Source organism: Aplysia californica, unplaced genomic scaffold (genome assembly GCF_000002075.1).
Source record: "Aplysia californica isolate F4 #8 unplaced genomic scaffold, AplCal3.0 scaffold00277, whole genome shotgun sequence".
NCBI lineage: Eukaryota > Metazoa > Mollusca > Gastropoda > Aplysiida > Aplysiidae > Aplysia > Aplysia californica.
In genome coordinates, this window is record NW_004797547.1 from 420306 (window position 1) to 435892 (window position 15587).

Sequence of the window (15587 nt, forward strand, 5' to 3'; positions counted from 1 at the left end):
TCCGTAGTTTTTCATCCTTCGGGCACATAAGATAATATAATGCCAATGGTTATATAATAAAGAATCAAGAATTTGTGCATAATTTAAATAATAGATAGATCTAGTAGAGTCAGATACAGCACATTAGCTCAGTCAGACACCAGGATAGTAGAGTCAGATACCAGTGTGTAATACAGTCAAATATCAGTGTAGCAGAGTCAGATACCAGTGTAGTTGAGTGAGCCAGATGCCAGTGTAGTAGAGTCAGATACCACGTAGTAGAGTGGGTCAGATACATACTCATTAAAATAGCTATAAATCGTGAAAACCACTTTAGACAAACTATCATTGTGTCTAAGTGTTGAATACAAGCATTAAAAATCATGTTATTAAGCTTGCAAAGAAACAAATGTGATATTAATTGAAAATGACCGAATGTCAAAATACTGCCCGAATCCATGAGAAAACAAAAAAAATGTAAGCGAACACGTAAATAAATCGGGTGTCACTTTTGCACCCAGTAAGGGCCTCAAATATGAGAACAAGCTGAAACAGGTCATTCCTGGGGTCATCCAATCACAGGGCTTCCTGTAGCTGGTTTCGGTTTGTCTCTAGGGCAAGGCAGATAGGAGATATAAAGCTTTAAAGTCGACGTGCCTGTTTTCGTCCTTATTTTGACCGAACGGGTAATTTTACTCTAGATCTAGAAAAAAATCTTTCGGCTATTCTCACCCGGTGTGCGTTCACCATGATAGATAGTAGATCTAGAAATCTAGATCTAGATAGCCTAGGCCTACCAGTGCAGCGTTCACCGTGAACCACAGTACAGAATTCTACACTGTCATAACAGAAGTGTAGAATTCTCTGCTGTGAACAAAAGTTCCAGCGCTCTTGTGTTAAAAAAAGGCATACAATTTTGTCTGTGGGCAGTGAGAGAAAGAGAGAGAGAGAGGAGTAGCACGAGAACTTCCGGGCGAAACAAAATGGCGACCCGCGTAGTTCGGCTCAATTCGAAAAGTTAAATAGCCGTAGCATCTTTGTAGACGACCAAATTAATTTACTTTTTTGTTTTAACATCATTTTTTATCTTTGTTTTGGTCAATTTGATCATCCACACTGATAGACAGTATTCAGAAAGACACGGAGAGAGAGAGAGGAGGAGTAGATCTTGCGAGAACTTCCGGGCTAAACAAAATGGCGACCCGCTTAGTTCGGATCGATTCGAAAAGTGAAATAGCCTTAAAGGCATCTTTGTAGACGAACAAATTAGCTTGCTTTTGTGCTATAACGCCATTTTTTTCTTTGCTTTTGTCAAATTTGATCATCCACACCGATTGACAGTTTTCCGAAATTAGGAAAAACAGGTCTTGTTTCACACTGGGTGAGAATAGCCAACGCTGGCCAGTCTCACCCGGGGTGAGAGGTCGATCGTATTTTTATTCTCACCCCGAGTGAGGATAGCCACTTCCTATGGTAATATTTTACTCAGGGGCTCGTTTCACGCTCTCTAAAGTTAAAGCACTTATGGCTAGTTCATTTTGATCATGTATGTAGTTCTGTTTGTTAAAGTCTGCGATCCATTTGTTTAATGTAGAGAAGAAATCCGGAACTCTTGATGAGCAAATAGTCAACACAAAGAACAGGGATGCAACCTAACTGCAAAACATCAAATTATGTGGTAAAATTCAAGCCCCCCCCCCCCCCCTTCTCCCCTGAACCCCATCCCCCCCTCCCTCCATACTCCATGTTTTTATTAGGTCAGGGGGGTAGAAACCCCCCTACTCTTGACTCTTGGGAACCAAACCGGCGAATAATAATTGGGGGGTGGGAACTGCCAAAAAAAAGCCTTTCTTTGTTTGAATTTTGATTTTCTGGCTTTAGTGTCTTCCAGTCTCGCGCTTAGTTCACTCCTCAACAATTACCTGGCAATTCAGGGTCTCTGGCGTTCAGCTTTGGACTTTAATGAAGGAAACTACAAAATCACTGTCAAGTCAAGTGTGTGTTCTGCATGGAAGGACTTCCGTAACGAGTGACCACCCCAACCAACAATACGATAAGGAAGAGACTTAACCCTACCCCAAACCCTACCCCTACCCCTACCCCTATCCCCTATCCCTCTGTTCTACTTTCTGCATTTCTGGGTGATTTTGAGGCCAAGTGTTGATGCTAGCATCAATATTTAATAGTAAAGCACCTAATAATACTTACTACTTGTTGATTTTGATGATCTGAGAAGAGTTTCAGTCGAAAATAAACACGAAGCGAGGCGGCACATGTCCGCCATTTTTACAACTCTGTTGGATAGCACGTCTGACGCTTCGCGCAGCTCTGCTGACAAAAAACAGACGATACAGCTATGCTGCTTTAGCACACGATAATGTATACATTCATTTGCTCGGTGCGAGCCAGGCGAGCTACAGGTCAGACCTACAGAGCCACTCTGGGACCGGCCTAAGAAGCTGTTAGGGAAGTACAATCAACCAGAGAGGTTAGATAAGAGCAGGAGCGGGGAGGAAATACCTGATGAAATAGGACGGAGGAACAGATGGATTGATCATTTTAAGGAGCTGTTGAACAGACCAGTACCACAGGACTCTCCAGATATATTCAGGAAAAAGACAGTGACTTGTCCATTGACTGATATAATCATCCAGAATTGATTTCATGCATTTTCCTGAATAGCCAGAATTAAATCTGCGCTATCATTTAGAATTGGTGTAAGTTTTTGTATCACTGACAGTTTTGGATCTGGATGTACCTTGTTCACCATGCCAAAAAATTAGCCATCAGCTACATCAGGGTAATGGGTAGTGAGAATGAGTGCAGAAAAAGCAGGTGTATTGAAGAGGAATTTGATTTGATTTACAATCTTGATTAAGAAAGTGACTCGGATTCTAGGTTCAAAATTGTTTGTGGTACAATGTGTTACCATTCGAAAAAATACGCCTTCAAGTGGCAAATTCTTATAAAGAAAGTTAGTATGTTCGTGTCAATTTTTAACTTGATAAATGTTGTTAAACATGAATTTAGAGGACTGGACAGAAAAGTGTGTTTAATTAGGGGAGGTGAAATTGACACGCCGTGTGTCGTTCTGACTGAAGGGAGTAAACAGAAATGATACAGAGCATGTTGTTCTGGCTAATAGGAGTTAATCAACAATGGGGTGGTAAGTCTGCAGGAAAAATGTTCTTCCGGGTACTGATGAACAGGAAGAAGGAGGGTGTAGACCAGCAGGCTGGTTTTCAGAAGAAAAGACCTGACAACAACACTGCAGATTATTCTGGAGTAGAATTTATCCCACTGTGTCAACTTCATTGACTGTTAACTCACTGACCTTGGTTCCCATCTCTGGTGCGGGACAGGTGGCCGGTTTGCTGGTTCTGATTCTGAACCACCGACAGGATGGACTTTGCGCTTTTGTTCCGAAACTTGCGCTTCTGTCACATGTACGGAAACAGACTCCAGTGCTAGTTTTACCACTTCTTTTGTTTCATGCTGAGTTTGGCCGAAGTTGCGTGGTAACTTTTTATGCAATTGAAGGTGAAGGACAGGCACCCCAACTGGGGTTGAACTGACTGGAACTAGCGCTATATTTTTTTCGATACGTATACAGTTGATAGTAACTTAATAGTTGTGTCAAGTAACAGTCGAAGAAGTCGCAAGAACAAGAATCTCATAATTTCGCTGGTTTTGATACTTATGTTCATTTTACTAGTTTTAGTGACTCCGAATATGATGTGTCTGATAGTTAAGACACTGGATATGTACCCGAACACGGCCCGGGTCATAGTTTGAGGGCTAGATCTTAGCACTAGTATTGATGCTGTTGTTAGCGCAATGAAATCACAACTTTGTACCCTACATCTGTCTCATGTAATTCAGTTTATAAGTCTGAATCAACGCACAGCCCAGTTTTTATATTTTCACCAAACTCTCACACATGCATACAAACCCAAACAGAACACTTTGAACTGTTATTTTTGTTGTTGTTGTGAATTTCGTTCTATCTGTCACGTCTCCGGAAATTTTGTGGAAAGTAAAATTCATGTCAATTTTTTTTTAATCATAAAAATTAAAGTATTAAGTATACTTAGAAAACGTTAGTTTTTGTATTAGATTATGCTTGAATATTTCTTTACTTACTTACTTTTACTTTTTCATCCTCTGTTGTCGTTAAGCGTCGAGGGGATATGCAGTTTTCTATGGTAGGCCAGCTCCGCAGCTCTTTCAGTTGTGATGTCATGTTTTATTAGGGTTTCCTTGACACCCTCGACCCGTCTTTTGCGTGGCTTTCCTCTTCCTTTATAGCCTGAGTGCTTGGTGTTGTAGGGTCTCGACGCTGGTGGTCAAGTGACATGCCCAACAGGTGGCCAAACCATTTTATCTTCTGTCTTTCTTTGTAAAGGAGGCAGGACTGGGTGCCGATAGCTACTCTTACTTCTTCATTTCTCTGCCTGTCTCGTCTAGTGATGTTAAGGGTTGTTATCTCAAAAAGATTCTTCGAATGCGCTGGTCAGACACCTTCTGCAATCAAGGACTCTGACTGAAAACACACCAGCAACCTACAGATGAAGTAATCCCTAAAAGTCAGTGTGAATAGATTGGTCACACGGTCCAAAAGCAAACAGCCAGATCACAAACCAAGCCCTAAGCTGGAATCTGCAAGGGAAAAGGAAGTGAAGCCGACCAAAGGACTCATGGCACAAGTATGTGGCTGAGGGCACAAGGAGGTTGGGGCAACAGTAGGGATAGCTAGAGAAATTGGCCCAGGATCCGGATTTGTGGAGAGCTCTTGTCAGCTGCTATGTCACAGATGAGAACACAAGCCTAAATCTAAGACAACATTAGGCATGTCCCAAGTACCTCATTTTTAAACTAATCCCTAGATCCATCTTTTTTCTGGAAACCAGCAAGTTTAACCTACCCTTTGAAACTCATCATAACTATAATCCGTTCCTGTACTTTGTTTCAAACTTTTGTTCTTTACTGAGGTATGATATAGTGGAAGAAAATACCTAATGGTTCCTCAACATGTATTATTCACTTAAGATTTTTTGAAGCTCTTAAATGTGCATGTTCTTGAATGACTGCTTCCAGAATTCAATTTCAACTAACTTCAGTTTGCTCAAATGAATAGCTTTCTTCATATACAGTTGATTGTACATTTTCTCAGAGTGGTCGTGCTCCCTTGCACTGGGCAGCTTCTGGTGGACACACAGACATCGTGGCATATCTTTTGGAGTTGCAAGTGCCAGTGAATGACAGAGATGAGGTGGGTTTGGTTTTTAAGAAAGTGGGTGATTCACGTGTGAAAATAATGCCTAAAATTTAGTAAAAATGAATATATTTTTGTTGTCCATTATTGATATTTTGTTCTTTCATCCCAGATAATACAGTCGAACCTGCCATGATGGCCACCTGTACAAACGGCCACTTTCCGTTTCCCCCCTTTTGTTTTTACTGTATAGTTTCACTGTGTAAAACGACCGCCTGTCCAACACGGCCACCATATTTTAACACACAACCCCTATCACAACCCCAATACCACTTGTCTTAGATGGCCACCTTAGTGACTCCTTTACGTTTTGTCATAAATCATGTATTGGCCCCTAGCATTGTGGGCGAGCCCCCATAATCCATTCACCTGTCGTTGTTAGGTAGTCCCTCCAATCGATCATGTTGCGTTGGCCCCTCCCACTATTGACCAATAGGTAACAAATTTTCAGTTGCTGGTGAAGTAAGCATGTGATCCCTCATAACCCATAAGGCCCCGCCCACAATTAATACACAAATCATAAGTGAGGTGACCAGTCACTGTTTACCCAGTCTGTAACAACGTAACGATAGATGTGAACATGAACTTGCGACAGAAGCATCGCTCGTTCTCCGAGTGGTGGCGACCCGTGTGTTTGTTTTACCATGGCACTCGGTCTTCCTCATCTGACCCATTTTGTTTTATAGTCACCCTTGCTCAAAATGAACAACAAATTTTTTTTATAAGCAAATAAAAAACAAACCAGCGAAAACAACAACAACAATGCCGCTACCTTAGGTTGGGACCTCAGGAGGGAATGGTTTGTTTTCTTCATTTTGATCAGTCCTGCCTAAGACGGCCACCTGTCTTATACAGCCACTTTTCTCCTTGACAATGGGTGGCCATCCTACTCAGATTCGACTTTATTAGGTCTCTTCTTTAGTTCTATTTTTGTTTTCTCTTTGGAAATAAAGAAATAGATACCTCAATGTTTGTGACTAGAGAGTTCTGCTAATTTACCGCCAACATCCTTGTATCTAATGTGATTATTTTATTGTCGTTTGGTTATATTGTTCTTACCTTATTACTTCATATGACCATTGGTATGTCTGTTCTCAACTTCAATATGACCACTAGACTCTTTTTCTGCATGTTCTCTATTTTTCTATATATGACGTCACAGCTGAGATAGAATGTGGAACTAATTGAGGCATTACATAACTGGTTTCAGTAATCGGAAAGTGGAATACATAATTGTACTACACATTACAGCCAGATAGTCAGTTGAAGTGACGGTTAGAAATTAACTTAGTATGAACTGTTGGACCAATGAAATAGTGTGTGTAGAAAAAAGAGAAGACAAGGGATAATATCAAGAGGCTAGCCCAGGAAGGAAACATGGAGAGTGTTTGTTTGTGGCCCATACATGGGTGCAGGGTGAGAAAGACAATAATGATGCTGATGAATAGGAGGGATATAAAATAGGCCGGCACTATCTCTCTGAACGTTCGGGAAAATAAAGCTGGGCACTATTTCTCCGAACACTCTGAAATTACTTCCTTTCCCGCAAATTTCGGATATATATATAGATCTATAATTATATTACAGGCCTACCAAAGATTGTTCGTGTACAATATGGTTCAATCGGTCCAAAAAATGTCCGCAGTAAATATTTATTAAGAAATGCGACAGTTCCAAACAGTTTTTCGCTACTGATATGACGTGTTGCCTATGAAGGGTGCTGCTCTTAAACTTAATGTGTTGTGTTCTCTCGTGTGCTGTCTAGATCTATGGAGGGTTATTGACAACGACACATAGAACTAGCATCTGCGTTTATCGCGGCAGCGACCAATCAATCGAGCTCGATTTTTTTGCCTTTTTCCCCCCCCTGAATCGGGGAATAAAAGTCAAATTTTAAAAAAAGGAAAGAAAAAAAAAGAAACCAATCCTCTTTACTTTTGAAAGAAAGTTCACTTAGCTTCACTTCGTCTCTTTGTCACTTGTTGTCACCACGTTGATTTGTTGAATGCGTTACAGTTACATACGATTTGTATTGCTGTTCCTCTTTCATTTTTCCCTCTTTGTGGTGTTTTATTTTATTGGTGTGTAATTTTTTTTCTTGTTATTGTTCTGATGTGTTGTTTTTCTTTTTTTTTCTTTCTTTTTTTTTTGTTGTGGGGAAAAAGGGGGGGGGGGGGGGCGGGATGTTGTCATGTATAGTGTAACGTCATTCTATTTGATGTTCCTACCTTCATTAGATTCTAAATATATATACCTGTATATATATATAGATTTAAATGTGTTATGTTAGAGCGTTCCACCAAAACCAATTACATGTACTGACACTGGCAGGCCCCTTGTGTGTGATTTCATAATTTACATGTTATATCCTGTACTTTAAAAAAAAATTATGCACATTTAGGGTTAAAACAGCCAATCTTCTTTGGACTGGTAGACACACGCCCTTAATTGTTAATTTTTGTGGTTGTTTATGGGTTGTTCTAATTTTGATTTAATTCTGTTGTGAAACCTTTCTTTTTCACGTTTCTACACTCATCTAAAAATCTCTAGACTAGCTCTTGAAAATTGAAATAGATCTATACCCAAAACTTTGCTCCTTCCCAGACCTTGCAGAATGGCAGAATGAAAGTTGACGCCGAACTCTCGCAAATAGGCAAAAAATCACGAGACCTGAAGCCGGAAACCGTTCGGAGAAATAAAGATCGGCACTATTTCTCCGAACGTTCAGAAAAATAGTCACTTCGTATAAAATATCAGTGTAAGGTTTTCTTAACTTTATAAAAGATTTGTTGATGTTTCATGATAAATTGTTTTGCCTGCAGACCCAGTGGACACCTCTGATGATAGCTTCCTCAGCTGGTCACTTACAGATTGTGTATGACCTGATGGGTCATGGTGCTCAAGTCAATGCTGTCAATAATACTGGCCAGTGCTCTCTGCATTATGCAGCATCGAAAGGGCGTTTGGAGGTATATGTTATAATTGTTGATCATTTTGGCTGCAAATGATTGACTGAGCATGAACCGGGCTGTTTGTAGGACAGTACAGGTTTTTGTTATTGAACAATGGTCTGTTTAAGTGTCAAAATAGAGAATCTAGTTATATATTTATGAAAGTGGGGAAGTGTGCGCTCAAACAAACCTGTTTTGCAGCATGGAAAGTTTATAATTTGGACTCTTTGTTTTTCATTCACTTCTGTCCTGTTTATTTTGCTGGGGTTTTCCTGTTTAGAGGATACAAGTTTAACATTATTCTGTCCTCAGAGAAAGTTGCATTTGAAAATAGCAAAAGTTGCAAAAAGTTGCAAGAAAAATCAACAAAAGTTGCAAGAAAAGTTGCAAGACGTGTATAGCTAAAATGTCATGGAATTATTGGAATACATTGTTTGTATGCCCATTGCAATCAAAGTAACCTACGTGAGTTTTGTTAGATCAAAATCAAAAGTTAAATGTGAATGTCTACCATACCAAAAAACAAAACAAAACAAAAAACAACAACTGCACGAAGGTTGCATAGTTTACTTGTGTCAGGTCCTTAAACTTAAACTCTCGCTGACGTTGGGCAGGTGTGACCAGTGTGGTCTTGGGGCTGTTCAAATATAATCGTACACCTTTTGGGGGATTTTTGCCCCCCCCCACCTTACACTTTTCTTACATTTTCCTCCTCTTCTCTCCCCCCCCCCCCCCCCCCCCTTTTAGGCCTTTTCCAGGTGTAAGATTATATTTGAACGACCCCTTTAGGGGTTTTCTGGATGAATCGATCCATGTCTAGATCTAGCCTCCTGGCCTAAGACTAAGCCTTTCACAAATTTTTATACTAGATCTATCTACCTGGTGCTACGGAACCAATGCAAGCTAAATAATCAGACGATCGTGTTTACGATTGAGTTTACTCTATAGACATCTAGATCTACACTCCTAGATTTAGCTAGATCTAGAAGAAGTAGAAGATGATTCAGTCCAAACAGGACTATTGGGGAGGTCAGGTCGGGACAGGTCGGTTTGATCGACAGACTGAGGGCGCAAAGTGGCTATCGTGGCACAAATCGATCGCACCCGACTCGTGAGTCGTTGCCTCAAAAACAAACGCGGCGTTGTTTTCAGGCAACGAGTCGGGCGATCATCCCAACCCGATCTCATCCCCGTAGTGCAAAAGAAGTGGCAGATTTAATTTCTGGTACGAATTGTCCCCCTTCTCGTCGTTATTTTTAGTTGAGGAAGAAAATTTCTGTTATTTTTACCGAAATTAAATTATTATTTTTCCAACTTTTGCTGAAAATTGCTTAAAATTCGCGAATTCACGAAAATGGCAAAAGTTGCGCAAAAGTTGCTTTGAGGCCAAAAGTTGCGTGCGCAACTTGCGGGTTGCGCGCGCGAATTTCTCTGAGGACAGATTATTGCCTAAGAGTGATCAAATGCAGCCAAGATTAAATTGTTTCTATCATTTGTAGAGGACCTACTTTTACTTTCAGGGACATTAAACTCTTTGAACTCTTACCATGTCACACAACTATCTGTAAATGAGCATTTCCAGTCTTTGTTAGTGCCTGTGTTGGTTCTTAACTTAGGCCTGTATTATGATAATTATTTAATTGTCTTATAATATGGTCGCTTTTAAGCACAAGGGGGCTATCCCGAAAAATGCTGTTATGAGAAAATTGAAGGTAAAGTTTTTGCCCCTTGTTCAGTTTTTTTAAAAGACAAGGAGAGTTTTTTCTATGACCAAACAATTAATATACATACCAATGAAACCAAACTTCTCATTATATGTAGGTAGGACAATGTCCACTTTTGGTGTAGGTCAAGATTTCTGGAAACCCCCGAAATCTGGGCTAGCCTGCTTTCCCTTAAAAGTGACCATATGTTGTAGCACAAAGTACTGACTGATAAGAAAATATTCCTTTTTCTGCTCTGATCACAGATTTCAGAAACTTTAATCAAACATGGCGCTGATGTGGATCCCACTGATTCTGTTGGACATACTCCTCTCCACCGTGCTGCTAGCAAGGGCAACCTGAATATTGTGAAACTCCTGATCTCAAACAAAGCCAATTTAGACTTGAGGGACATTTCAGGATGCACTCCATTGTGAGTAAATATCCTTTTTCTTATTTTTCTGCGTTGTTCTTATAGTTCTCATAAGTTGATGACTGTTTCTTCTATCCACAGTGCATCTTATATTTTTTTTCATATGACAATGGTTTACTTTCTTTCTAGAATGAAGTATCTTTCACTTTTCAGCTAATCATGTGCTGTTTTACAGGTTCTCTTTATAATTAGCATAGTTTCTTTAATTTTTGTAGAAGTTGATTTCGACTTGCTTGGGCAGCCACTTCAAGTAGGCTTGCTCTTCAGTTTCTTTCTTTCAATTCCAGTACCAACAATATTTGACAGCAAGGAGGGGTGTCTGAGGTTTTTATCTGACAAAATTAGATGCTTCATCCCACACTGTCAATTCAATTTCTTCCAGTGGAGGGTTAATAAGATGTTTCTTATTTTATGTTAAGATCTGGAGTAAGAAAAAATAAAGGAGATCTGAAGTTACCTGTCAACTATGCATGGATGACCTCCAAATTGAACAACATACTTTGGTATGAAAACAAGTCTTATACCTCTGGTTAATATAGCTTGGGTGTATCTTAGCAAAAGATCTTTAAGTTTAAAAAATGTCCTACTTGTAGCCTGATAGTTTCACAATATTGCGAAAAAATAGATCTCTTAAAGAGTGTTGGTTCCCCTCCTTTTACGAGGAACATTCTTAGTTCAGAAGCAAGACTTGCAGAATAGAATTTTGCAAATATTTTGTTTTGCCATCTGTCTGCAAAGTGGCCAGCTGCAATTCTTGAGGTTGAAAGTGAACTGAACTTTTTAAAAACATTCTTACTAAAAAAAATTGCTTTGAGCTTGAAATCAGCATAAAAGTAATTTATTCTTTTAAGTTTTGAAAAGTAACTTGTCATAATGCTTGCTGACTCAAGGGGTGTGTTGATTTCTGTCTAGACAGCAATAGGTATTCTAATTCTAATGATATGAAGAGTATAAATTATGAAAGTTCATAGTACTGTGGTAAGTTATTATTAAACAATACTCTGAAAGTGACCCATTTCAGATGTAAATTGAGGTTTCATCTAGTTTAGTTGATACATGCAGTAACATGTGTATATTTTTCAGTTTCGTCAACTCTCATGTATTTTATTTGCAGGCATCTTGCATGTGAGGATGACAGTGGAGAGGTTGCCAAACTGTTAATAGATAATGGTGCTAGAACTGACATCAGGAACAATGTAAGTGCATCTGCTGTGGCTGTGTAGATAAATGTCAGTGTCATGTTCCTTTCAACATATTGGGGTATGTTGAAGAGACATGGTTGGAATTAACACCCTTGTTTGATATAGTGGGAAGAGGGCGTTAAAGTCTTTTCTTTATTGGTAAATGCTCCCTTGATGTTTATGACATGGGCTTTTGCACTGTACCCCTAGAGTCTTTAAAAAAAAATTAGTTTGATGAAAAACAGAATTCAACAGACCCAAAACATTAACAGAAAGTGCTGGAAATGACAACTCAAAGTAGCAAGTAGTCAACGACCAGCTCATGAGCAATACACAGTCACTAGCAAGACTGGGTTATGGAAGAGTTTCCCTCTCTCTGTAGCCTCTGACTCAGATCTTTTACCCATGGTAAGGATCAGCCTACCTGTTGTGTGTAATAGTGTTTTTGCTCATAAATTAAAAGGAAACCTTTACTCAGATTTGCATCTATGTTGTATAGATCATATGTAGATCTAGTTGTTATAGCAGCTGTGCTTTTTAAAAATATTTTTGACGGCTGAATTTGCATAATCAGATATGTCAGTCAAAAGCTAAATCAAAAGTATAACACATTGAATCCAATGAGTCTGGACTCAGAAAAGATGATCAAATGTGTCTCTTTCCAAGAGCCAGCCTTATAGATGCATGATGTAGAAGAGCTCGCAAGTCTTAATAAATAATACAAAATCAGTGGAAACCTATAAGACCGTCATAGTTTGGTCCAGTTGTATACCTGGACAGGCCATAATGGTTATATAAAATCTTAGTGGCCTGAAATTATGACAATATCCATATAAATATAAGATTTTCGTCGCATAATAACCAGGAAGGCAGTTTGTCAGACTTTTCAAATTTCCAGAATAGTTCCAGTGTTTAAGGGGTCTAGCAGGTAACAGTTTTGGTCAATCATTTTCGATGAAATTATTGATTTTCTGGAAGGCAGCTTTTTAACACCTTTGATCATTGCTGAATAAGATTTTCTGGTCCTTTTGGTAAAAAAAAATTGATAAAATAGGTGAAGATGTGTCTCAGTCGACTGCATCCCCCTCTTGCAAAAACGACCGCTTGGTCACTTTTCCTCTTTTTTGTAACATTTTGTGTCTACTTTGTTCACTAAACTTCTATAAAAATGAAGTCATTTGTAACTGTACAGAAATGAGATTTTATGTAATTAGAAATAATAGTGCATATGGTACTGGAACCTCTAGAAGGAAATTACCTAGCATCTGTGTTTGATTTTTGGCATTTTTTGGTCCGCGATTTTTGCCTTTTTCCAACAAAAAACCACCGTCGGGAAGTAAAAATAATTAAAAAACAACAGCAACAAAAAAGGGGAATAATATTCGGGGGGAAAAAAAGAAACCGAACCTCTTTACGAAGAGAAAGAAAGTTTATGAAAATTTTAACTTTTGCTTCACTTCGTCTCTTTCTCACTTGTTAACATCACGTTGATTTGTAATTTTCATGTAAAGAATATAAGTACTTTACATACTATTTATATTGCTGTTTCTCTTTCATGTTTCCCTCTTTGTTTTGTTTTAATTTGTTGGTGTGTTAATTTTTGTTTCTTGTTGTTGTTCTGACGTGTTGTTTTTGTGTTGAGTTTTATTTAGCGTAATGTTGTTCCTTTAAAAAAAAATGTGTTATGTTACTGTTAGAGCGTGTCTCCACCAAAACCGAATACTGACACTGGCAGGCCCCTTGTGTGTGATTCCAAAATTTACATGCTGTACTTTTTCTTGACTTACAGTACGCGTTTTCGGTTAAAACGACCAATCTTCGGATAGGTGGAATACGGCCTTATTTGTTAATTTTTGTGGTTGTTTATTTGTTGTTCTAATTTTTATTTCATTCTGTTGTGAAACCTTTATTTTTCACTTTTTTATCCTCCGTGTGGCTGCAAATTATATTCTGGATACTTAAACTTAAAACAGAGCACAAGAAATTCTGGAGGTTTAGATTAAGTTACCTTTATCAACATATTGCGTTGTCACAGAGAGCTGAAAGTTTGAAAATGAATAGCAACTTTTTTGGCAACTTTTGGAAAAAGAAATAGCAACAACCACCGATGCTAGAATTACAGTGACATTTTTAAACATGCGTTTTTCTCAAAACTTTATTTTTGAAATACCCTATGTCACTAGAATCCTAAAATCTCAGCTACTAATCAAGATACTCTGTTGAAACGTTTCACACATGTGCAGATTTGGTTGTTACAGGGCATTAACAAGATTTTTTTGCTAAAAATAGTTAATGCCAAAGAAACATGCTTTTGAAAGTCGTTTTACCCTCAAAATTTTAACCCCAAAAAGTACCTCACTTTGAAAGTCCAAGAAATTCTTGAATATTTAAAGAATATTTTAAAATGCCAGACAGTTACCCATAACTATTTCTACTGAAATTGATATTTTTAAAAAAATTAACATAATGTCTTTTTTTCAAAATTTTAGGATTTTCCTTACCATTAGTATTATATAATTTTAATATGGCCGATGGTGTTACATAACATATTGGGGTTGAAAGTCTTTTTAATGTTTTGAATTATTTCCTAGAGGGTGCTGCAATGTATGTGAAAGTTTGGTTTGAAAAGATACATTAACCCTATCCTTACGTCATGTTTTATTGGGTACTCTGTGTCACTACTTTCCAAAGAGGAAATATGTTACTTGTTAATCCGATCCGCACGCTTTGCATAGCAGTCTGTCAAAATGATTTTTTGAGAAATACTGAAAGTTTCAAAGAGATCTGCATACTTAAAGTATTCTAAAATGAGAAGAATACAACCCTGGGGGTACAAAATGACCCCAGGGCGTACGGATAGGGTTAACAACGAAAAATAGCTTTTGTTAGTACCTGGACCCCTTAAACAGAAGACTTACTTTTATTCTTGTGACTATGTTGTGATGGCATGCTTGAAACAGATGATGGGGGTCTTTCCCAACAGCTTCTATTGTTGCCTGATTTCCTAGAAGATGATGCAGCAGATTGCATCTCTGATCTGCCCATTTCAATATACTATAGTGGGGATGATCCTCTGAGTGACGGTAATTGTGTTTTTTGCAATTGGTTGTTTCTCAGTTTTTATGCCTTCCAGCCATAGAATTTATTACAAAGTCAATTTTACTTGTGAATGTTTATTTTGTTTCCCTTTTCAGGATAAAAAAACAGCTTTTGAATTGGCTCCAAGAACACTGAAAAGGAATCTTGAAAGCGCTCTTGATCGGTGATTGACATCTAGTGGTTAAATATGTGTCCCTATGCTTGAGGGGAATGAAAAGCACTTGTACAAAATCATTCACTTTTTCCTCTCCGTTTCCATCGTTTCAGAAAATAAATTGTGAACTCAAAGGTTGTCGGTGTTGAGTAATTGTTGTCAGCAAAACTATTTTTTTGCTCTTTGTTTATGGTTGGATGCACCTTAATACAGTACTTTTTTATGTTCCACTTTATTTTTAAGTTAGAAAGAGCAGTTGTTTAAGCAAAAAATAGGACGAACCCATATCTTTGTCCACTGCCAAAACATATTAGGATCCGTTTTTAATTAGAGGTACACAGAAGAGACTGATGCAGGAATGAACAGTGATCATTTCCAAACCGTGTTTGTCACGTCAGATCACATGTTCACACAGCATAAACCATGAAGCCATGAGATTCTGGGATGGTATACACTGGTATTAACCGTCATATAACAAACAGCACTCTAGATTTTGGAATATACAGTTTTGCGCCTATTCTGTCTATTTGAAGAATTATGTAACAGAAAAGCAAGGAGTTTAAAACAAATGGAGCCTCCTCTCTCTCTTCGCTGCGCCTCGAGCAGCACGCCGAGGTGGGGAGTAAATATGGCTGCCGACTATGGTCTAAAATGGCAAACTGCGGTGCTTTCTTTTTATAGAATCTTATAAGGCTGGGCCACGTTGTGGGGGTGGGCGGGGTGGGGGAATGCCCACAAAGAAGAGGGGATGCTGCTGGGATGAAAAGGAAGAGGGGATGGGGCTGGGATGAAAGAGGTGGGGCGGGCCTTGA

At 38.6% G+C, this 15587-nt stretch overlaps 1 protein-coding gene across 2 annotated transcripts in view; it reads left to right on the forward strand.

The window, feature by feature from the left end:
- Positions 1-14910, forward strand: part of LOC101848891 (26S proteasome non-ATPase regulatory subunit 10) — a 17903-nt gene extending 2993 nt beyond the window's left edge. The window contains exons 2-6 of one of the 2 annotated variants that reach the window (XM_005101280.3): positions 5153-5251; positions 8077-8223; positions 10175-10341; positions 11456-11537; positions 14717-14910. In XM_005101280.3, the coding sequence (XP_005101337.1) occupies positions 5153-5251; positions 8077-8223; positions 10175-10341; positions 11456-11537; positions 14717-14788 (567 nt within the window). In that variant the 3' untranslated portion in view covers positions 14789-14910. The remainder of the gene's footprint in view (positions 1-5152; positions 5252-8076; positions 8224-10174; positions 10342-11455; positions 11538-14716) is intronic. The other variant, XM_035970508.1, reaches the window with a different exon arrangement.
- The last annotated feature ends 677 nt before the right edge of the window (positions 14911-15587 follow it).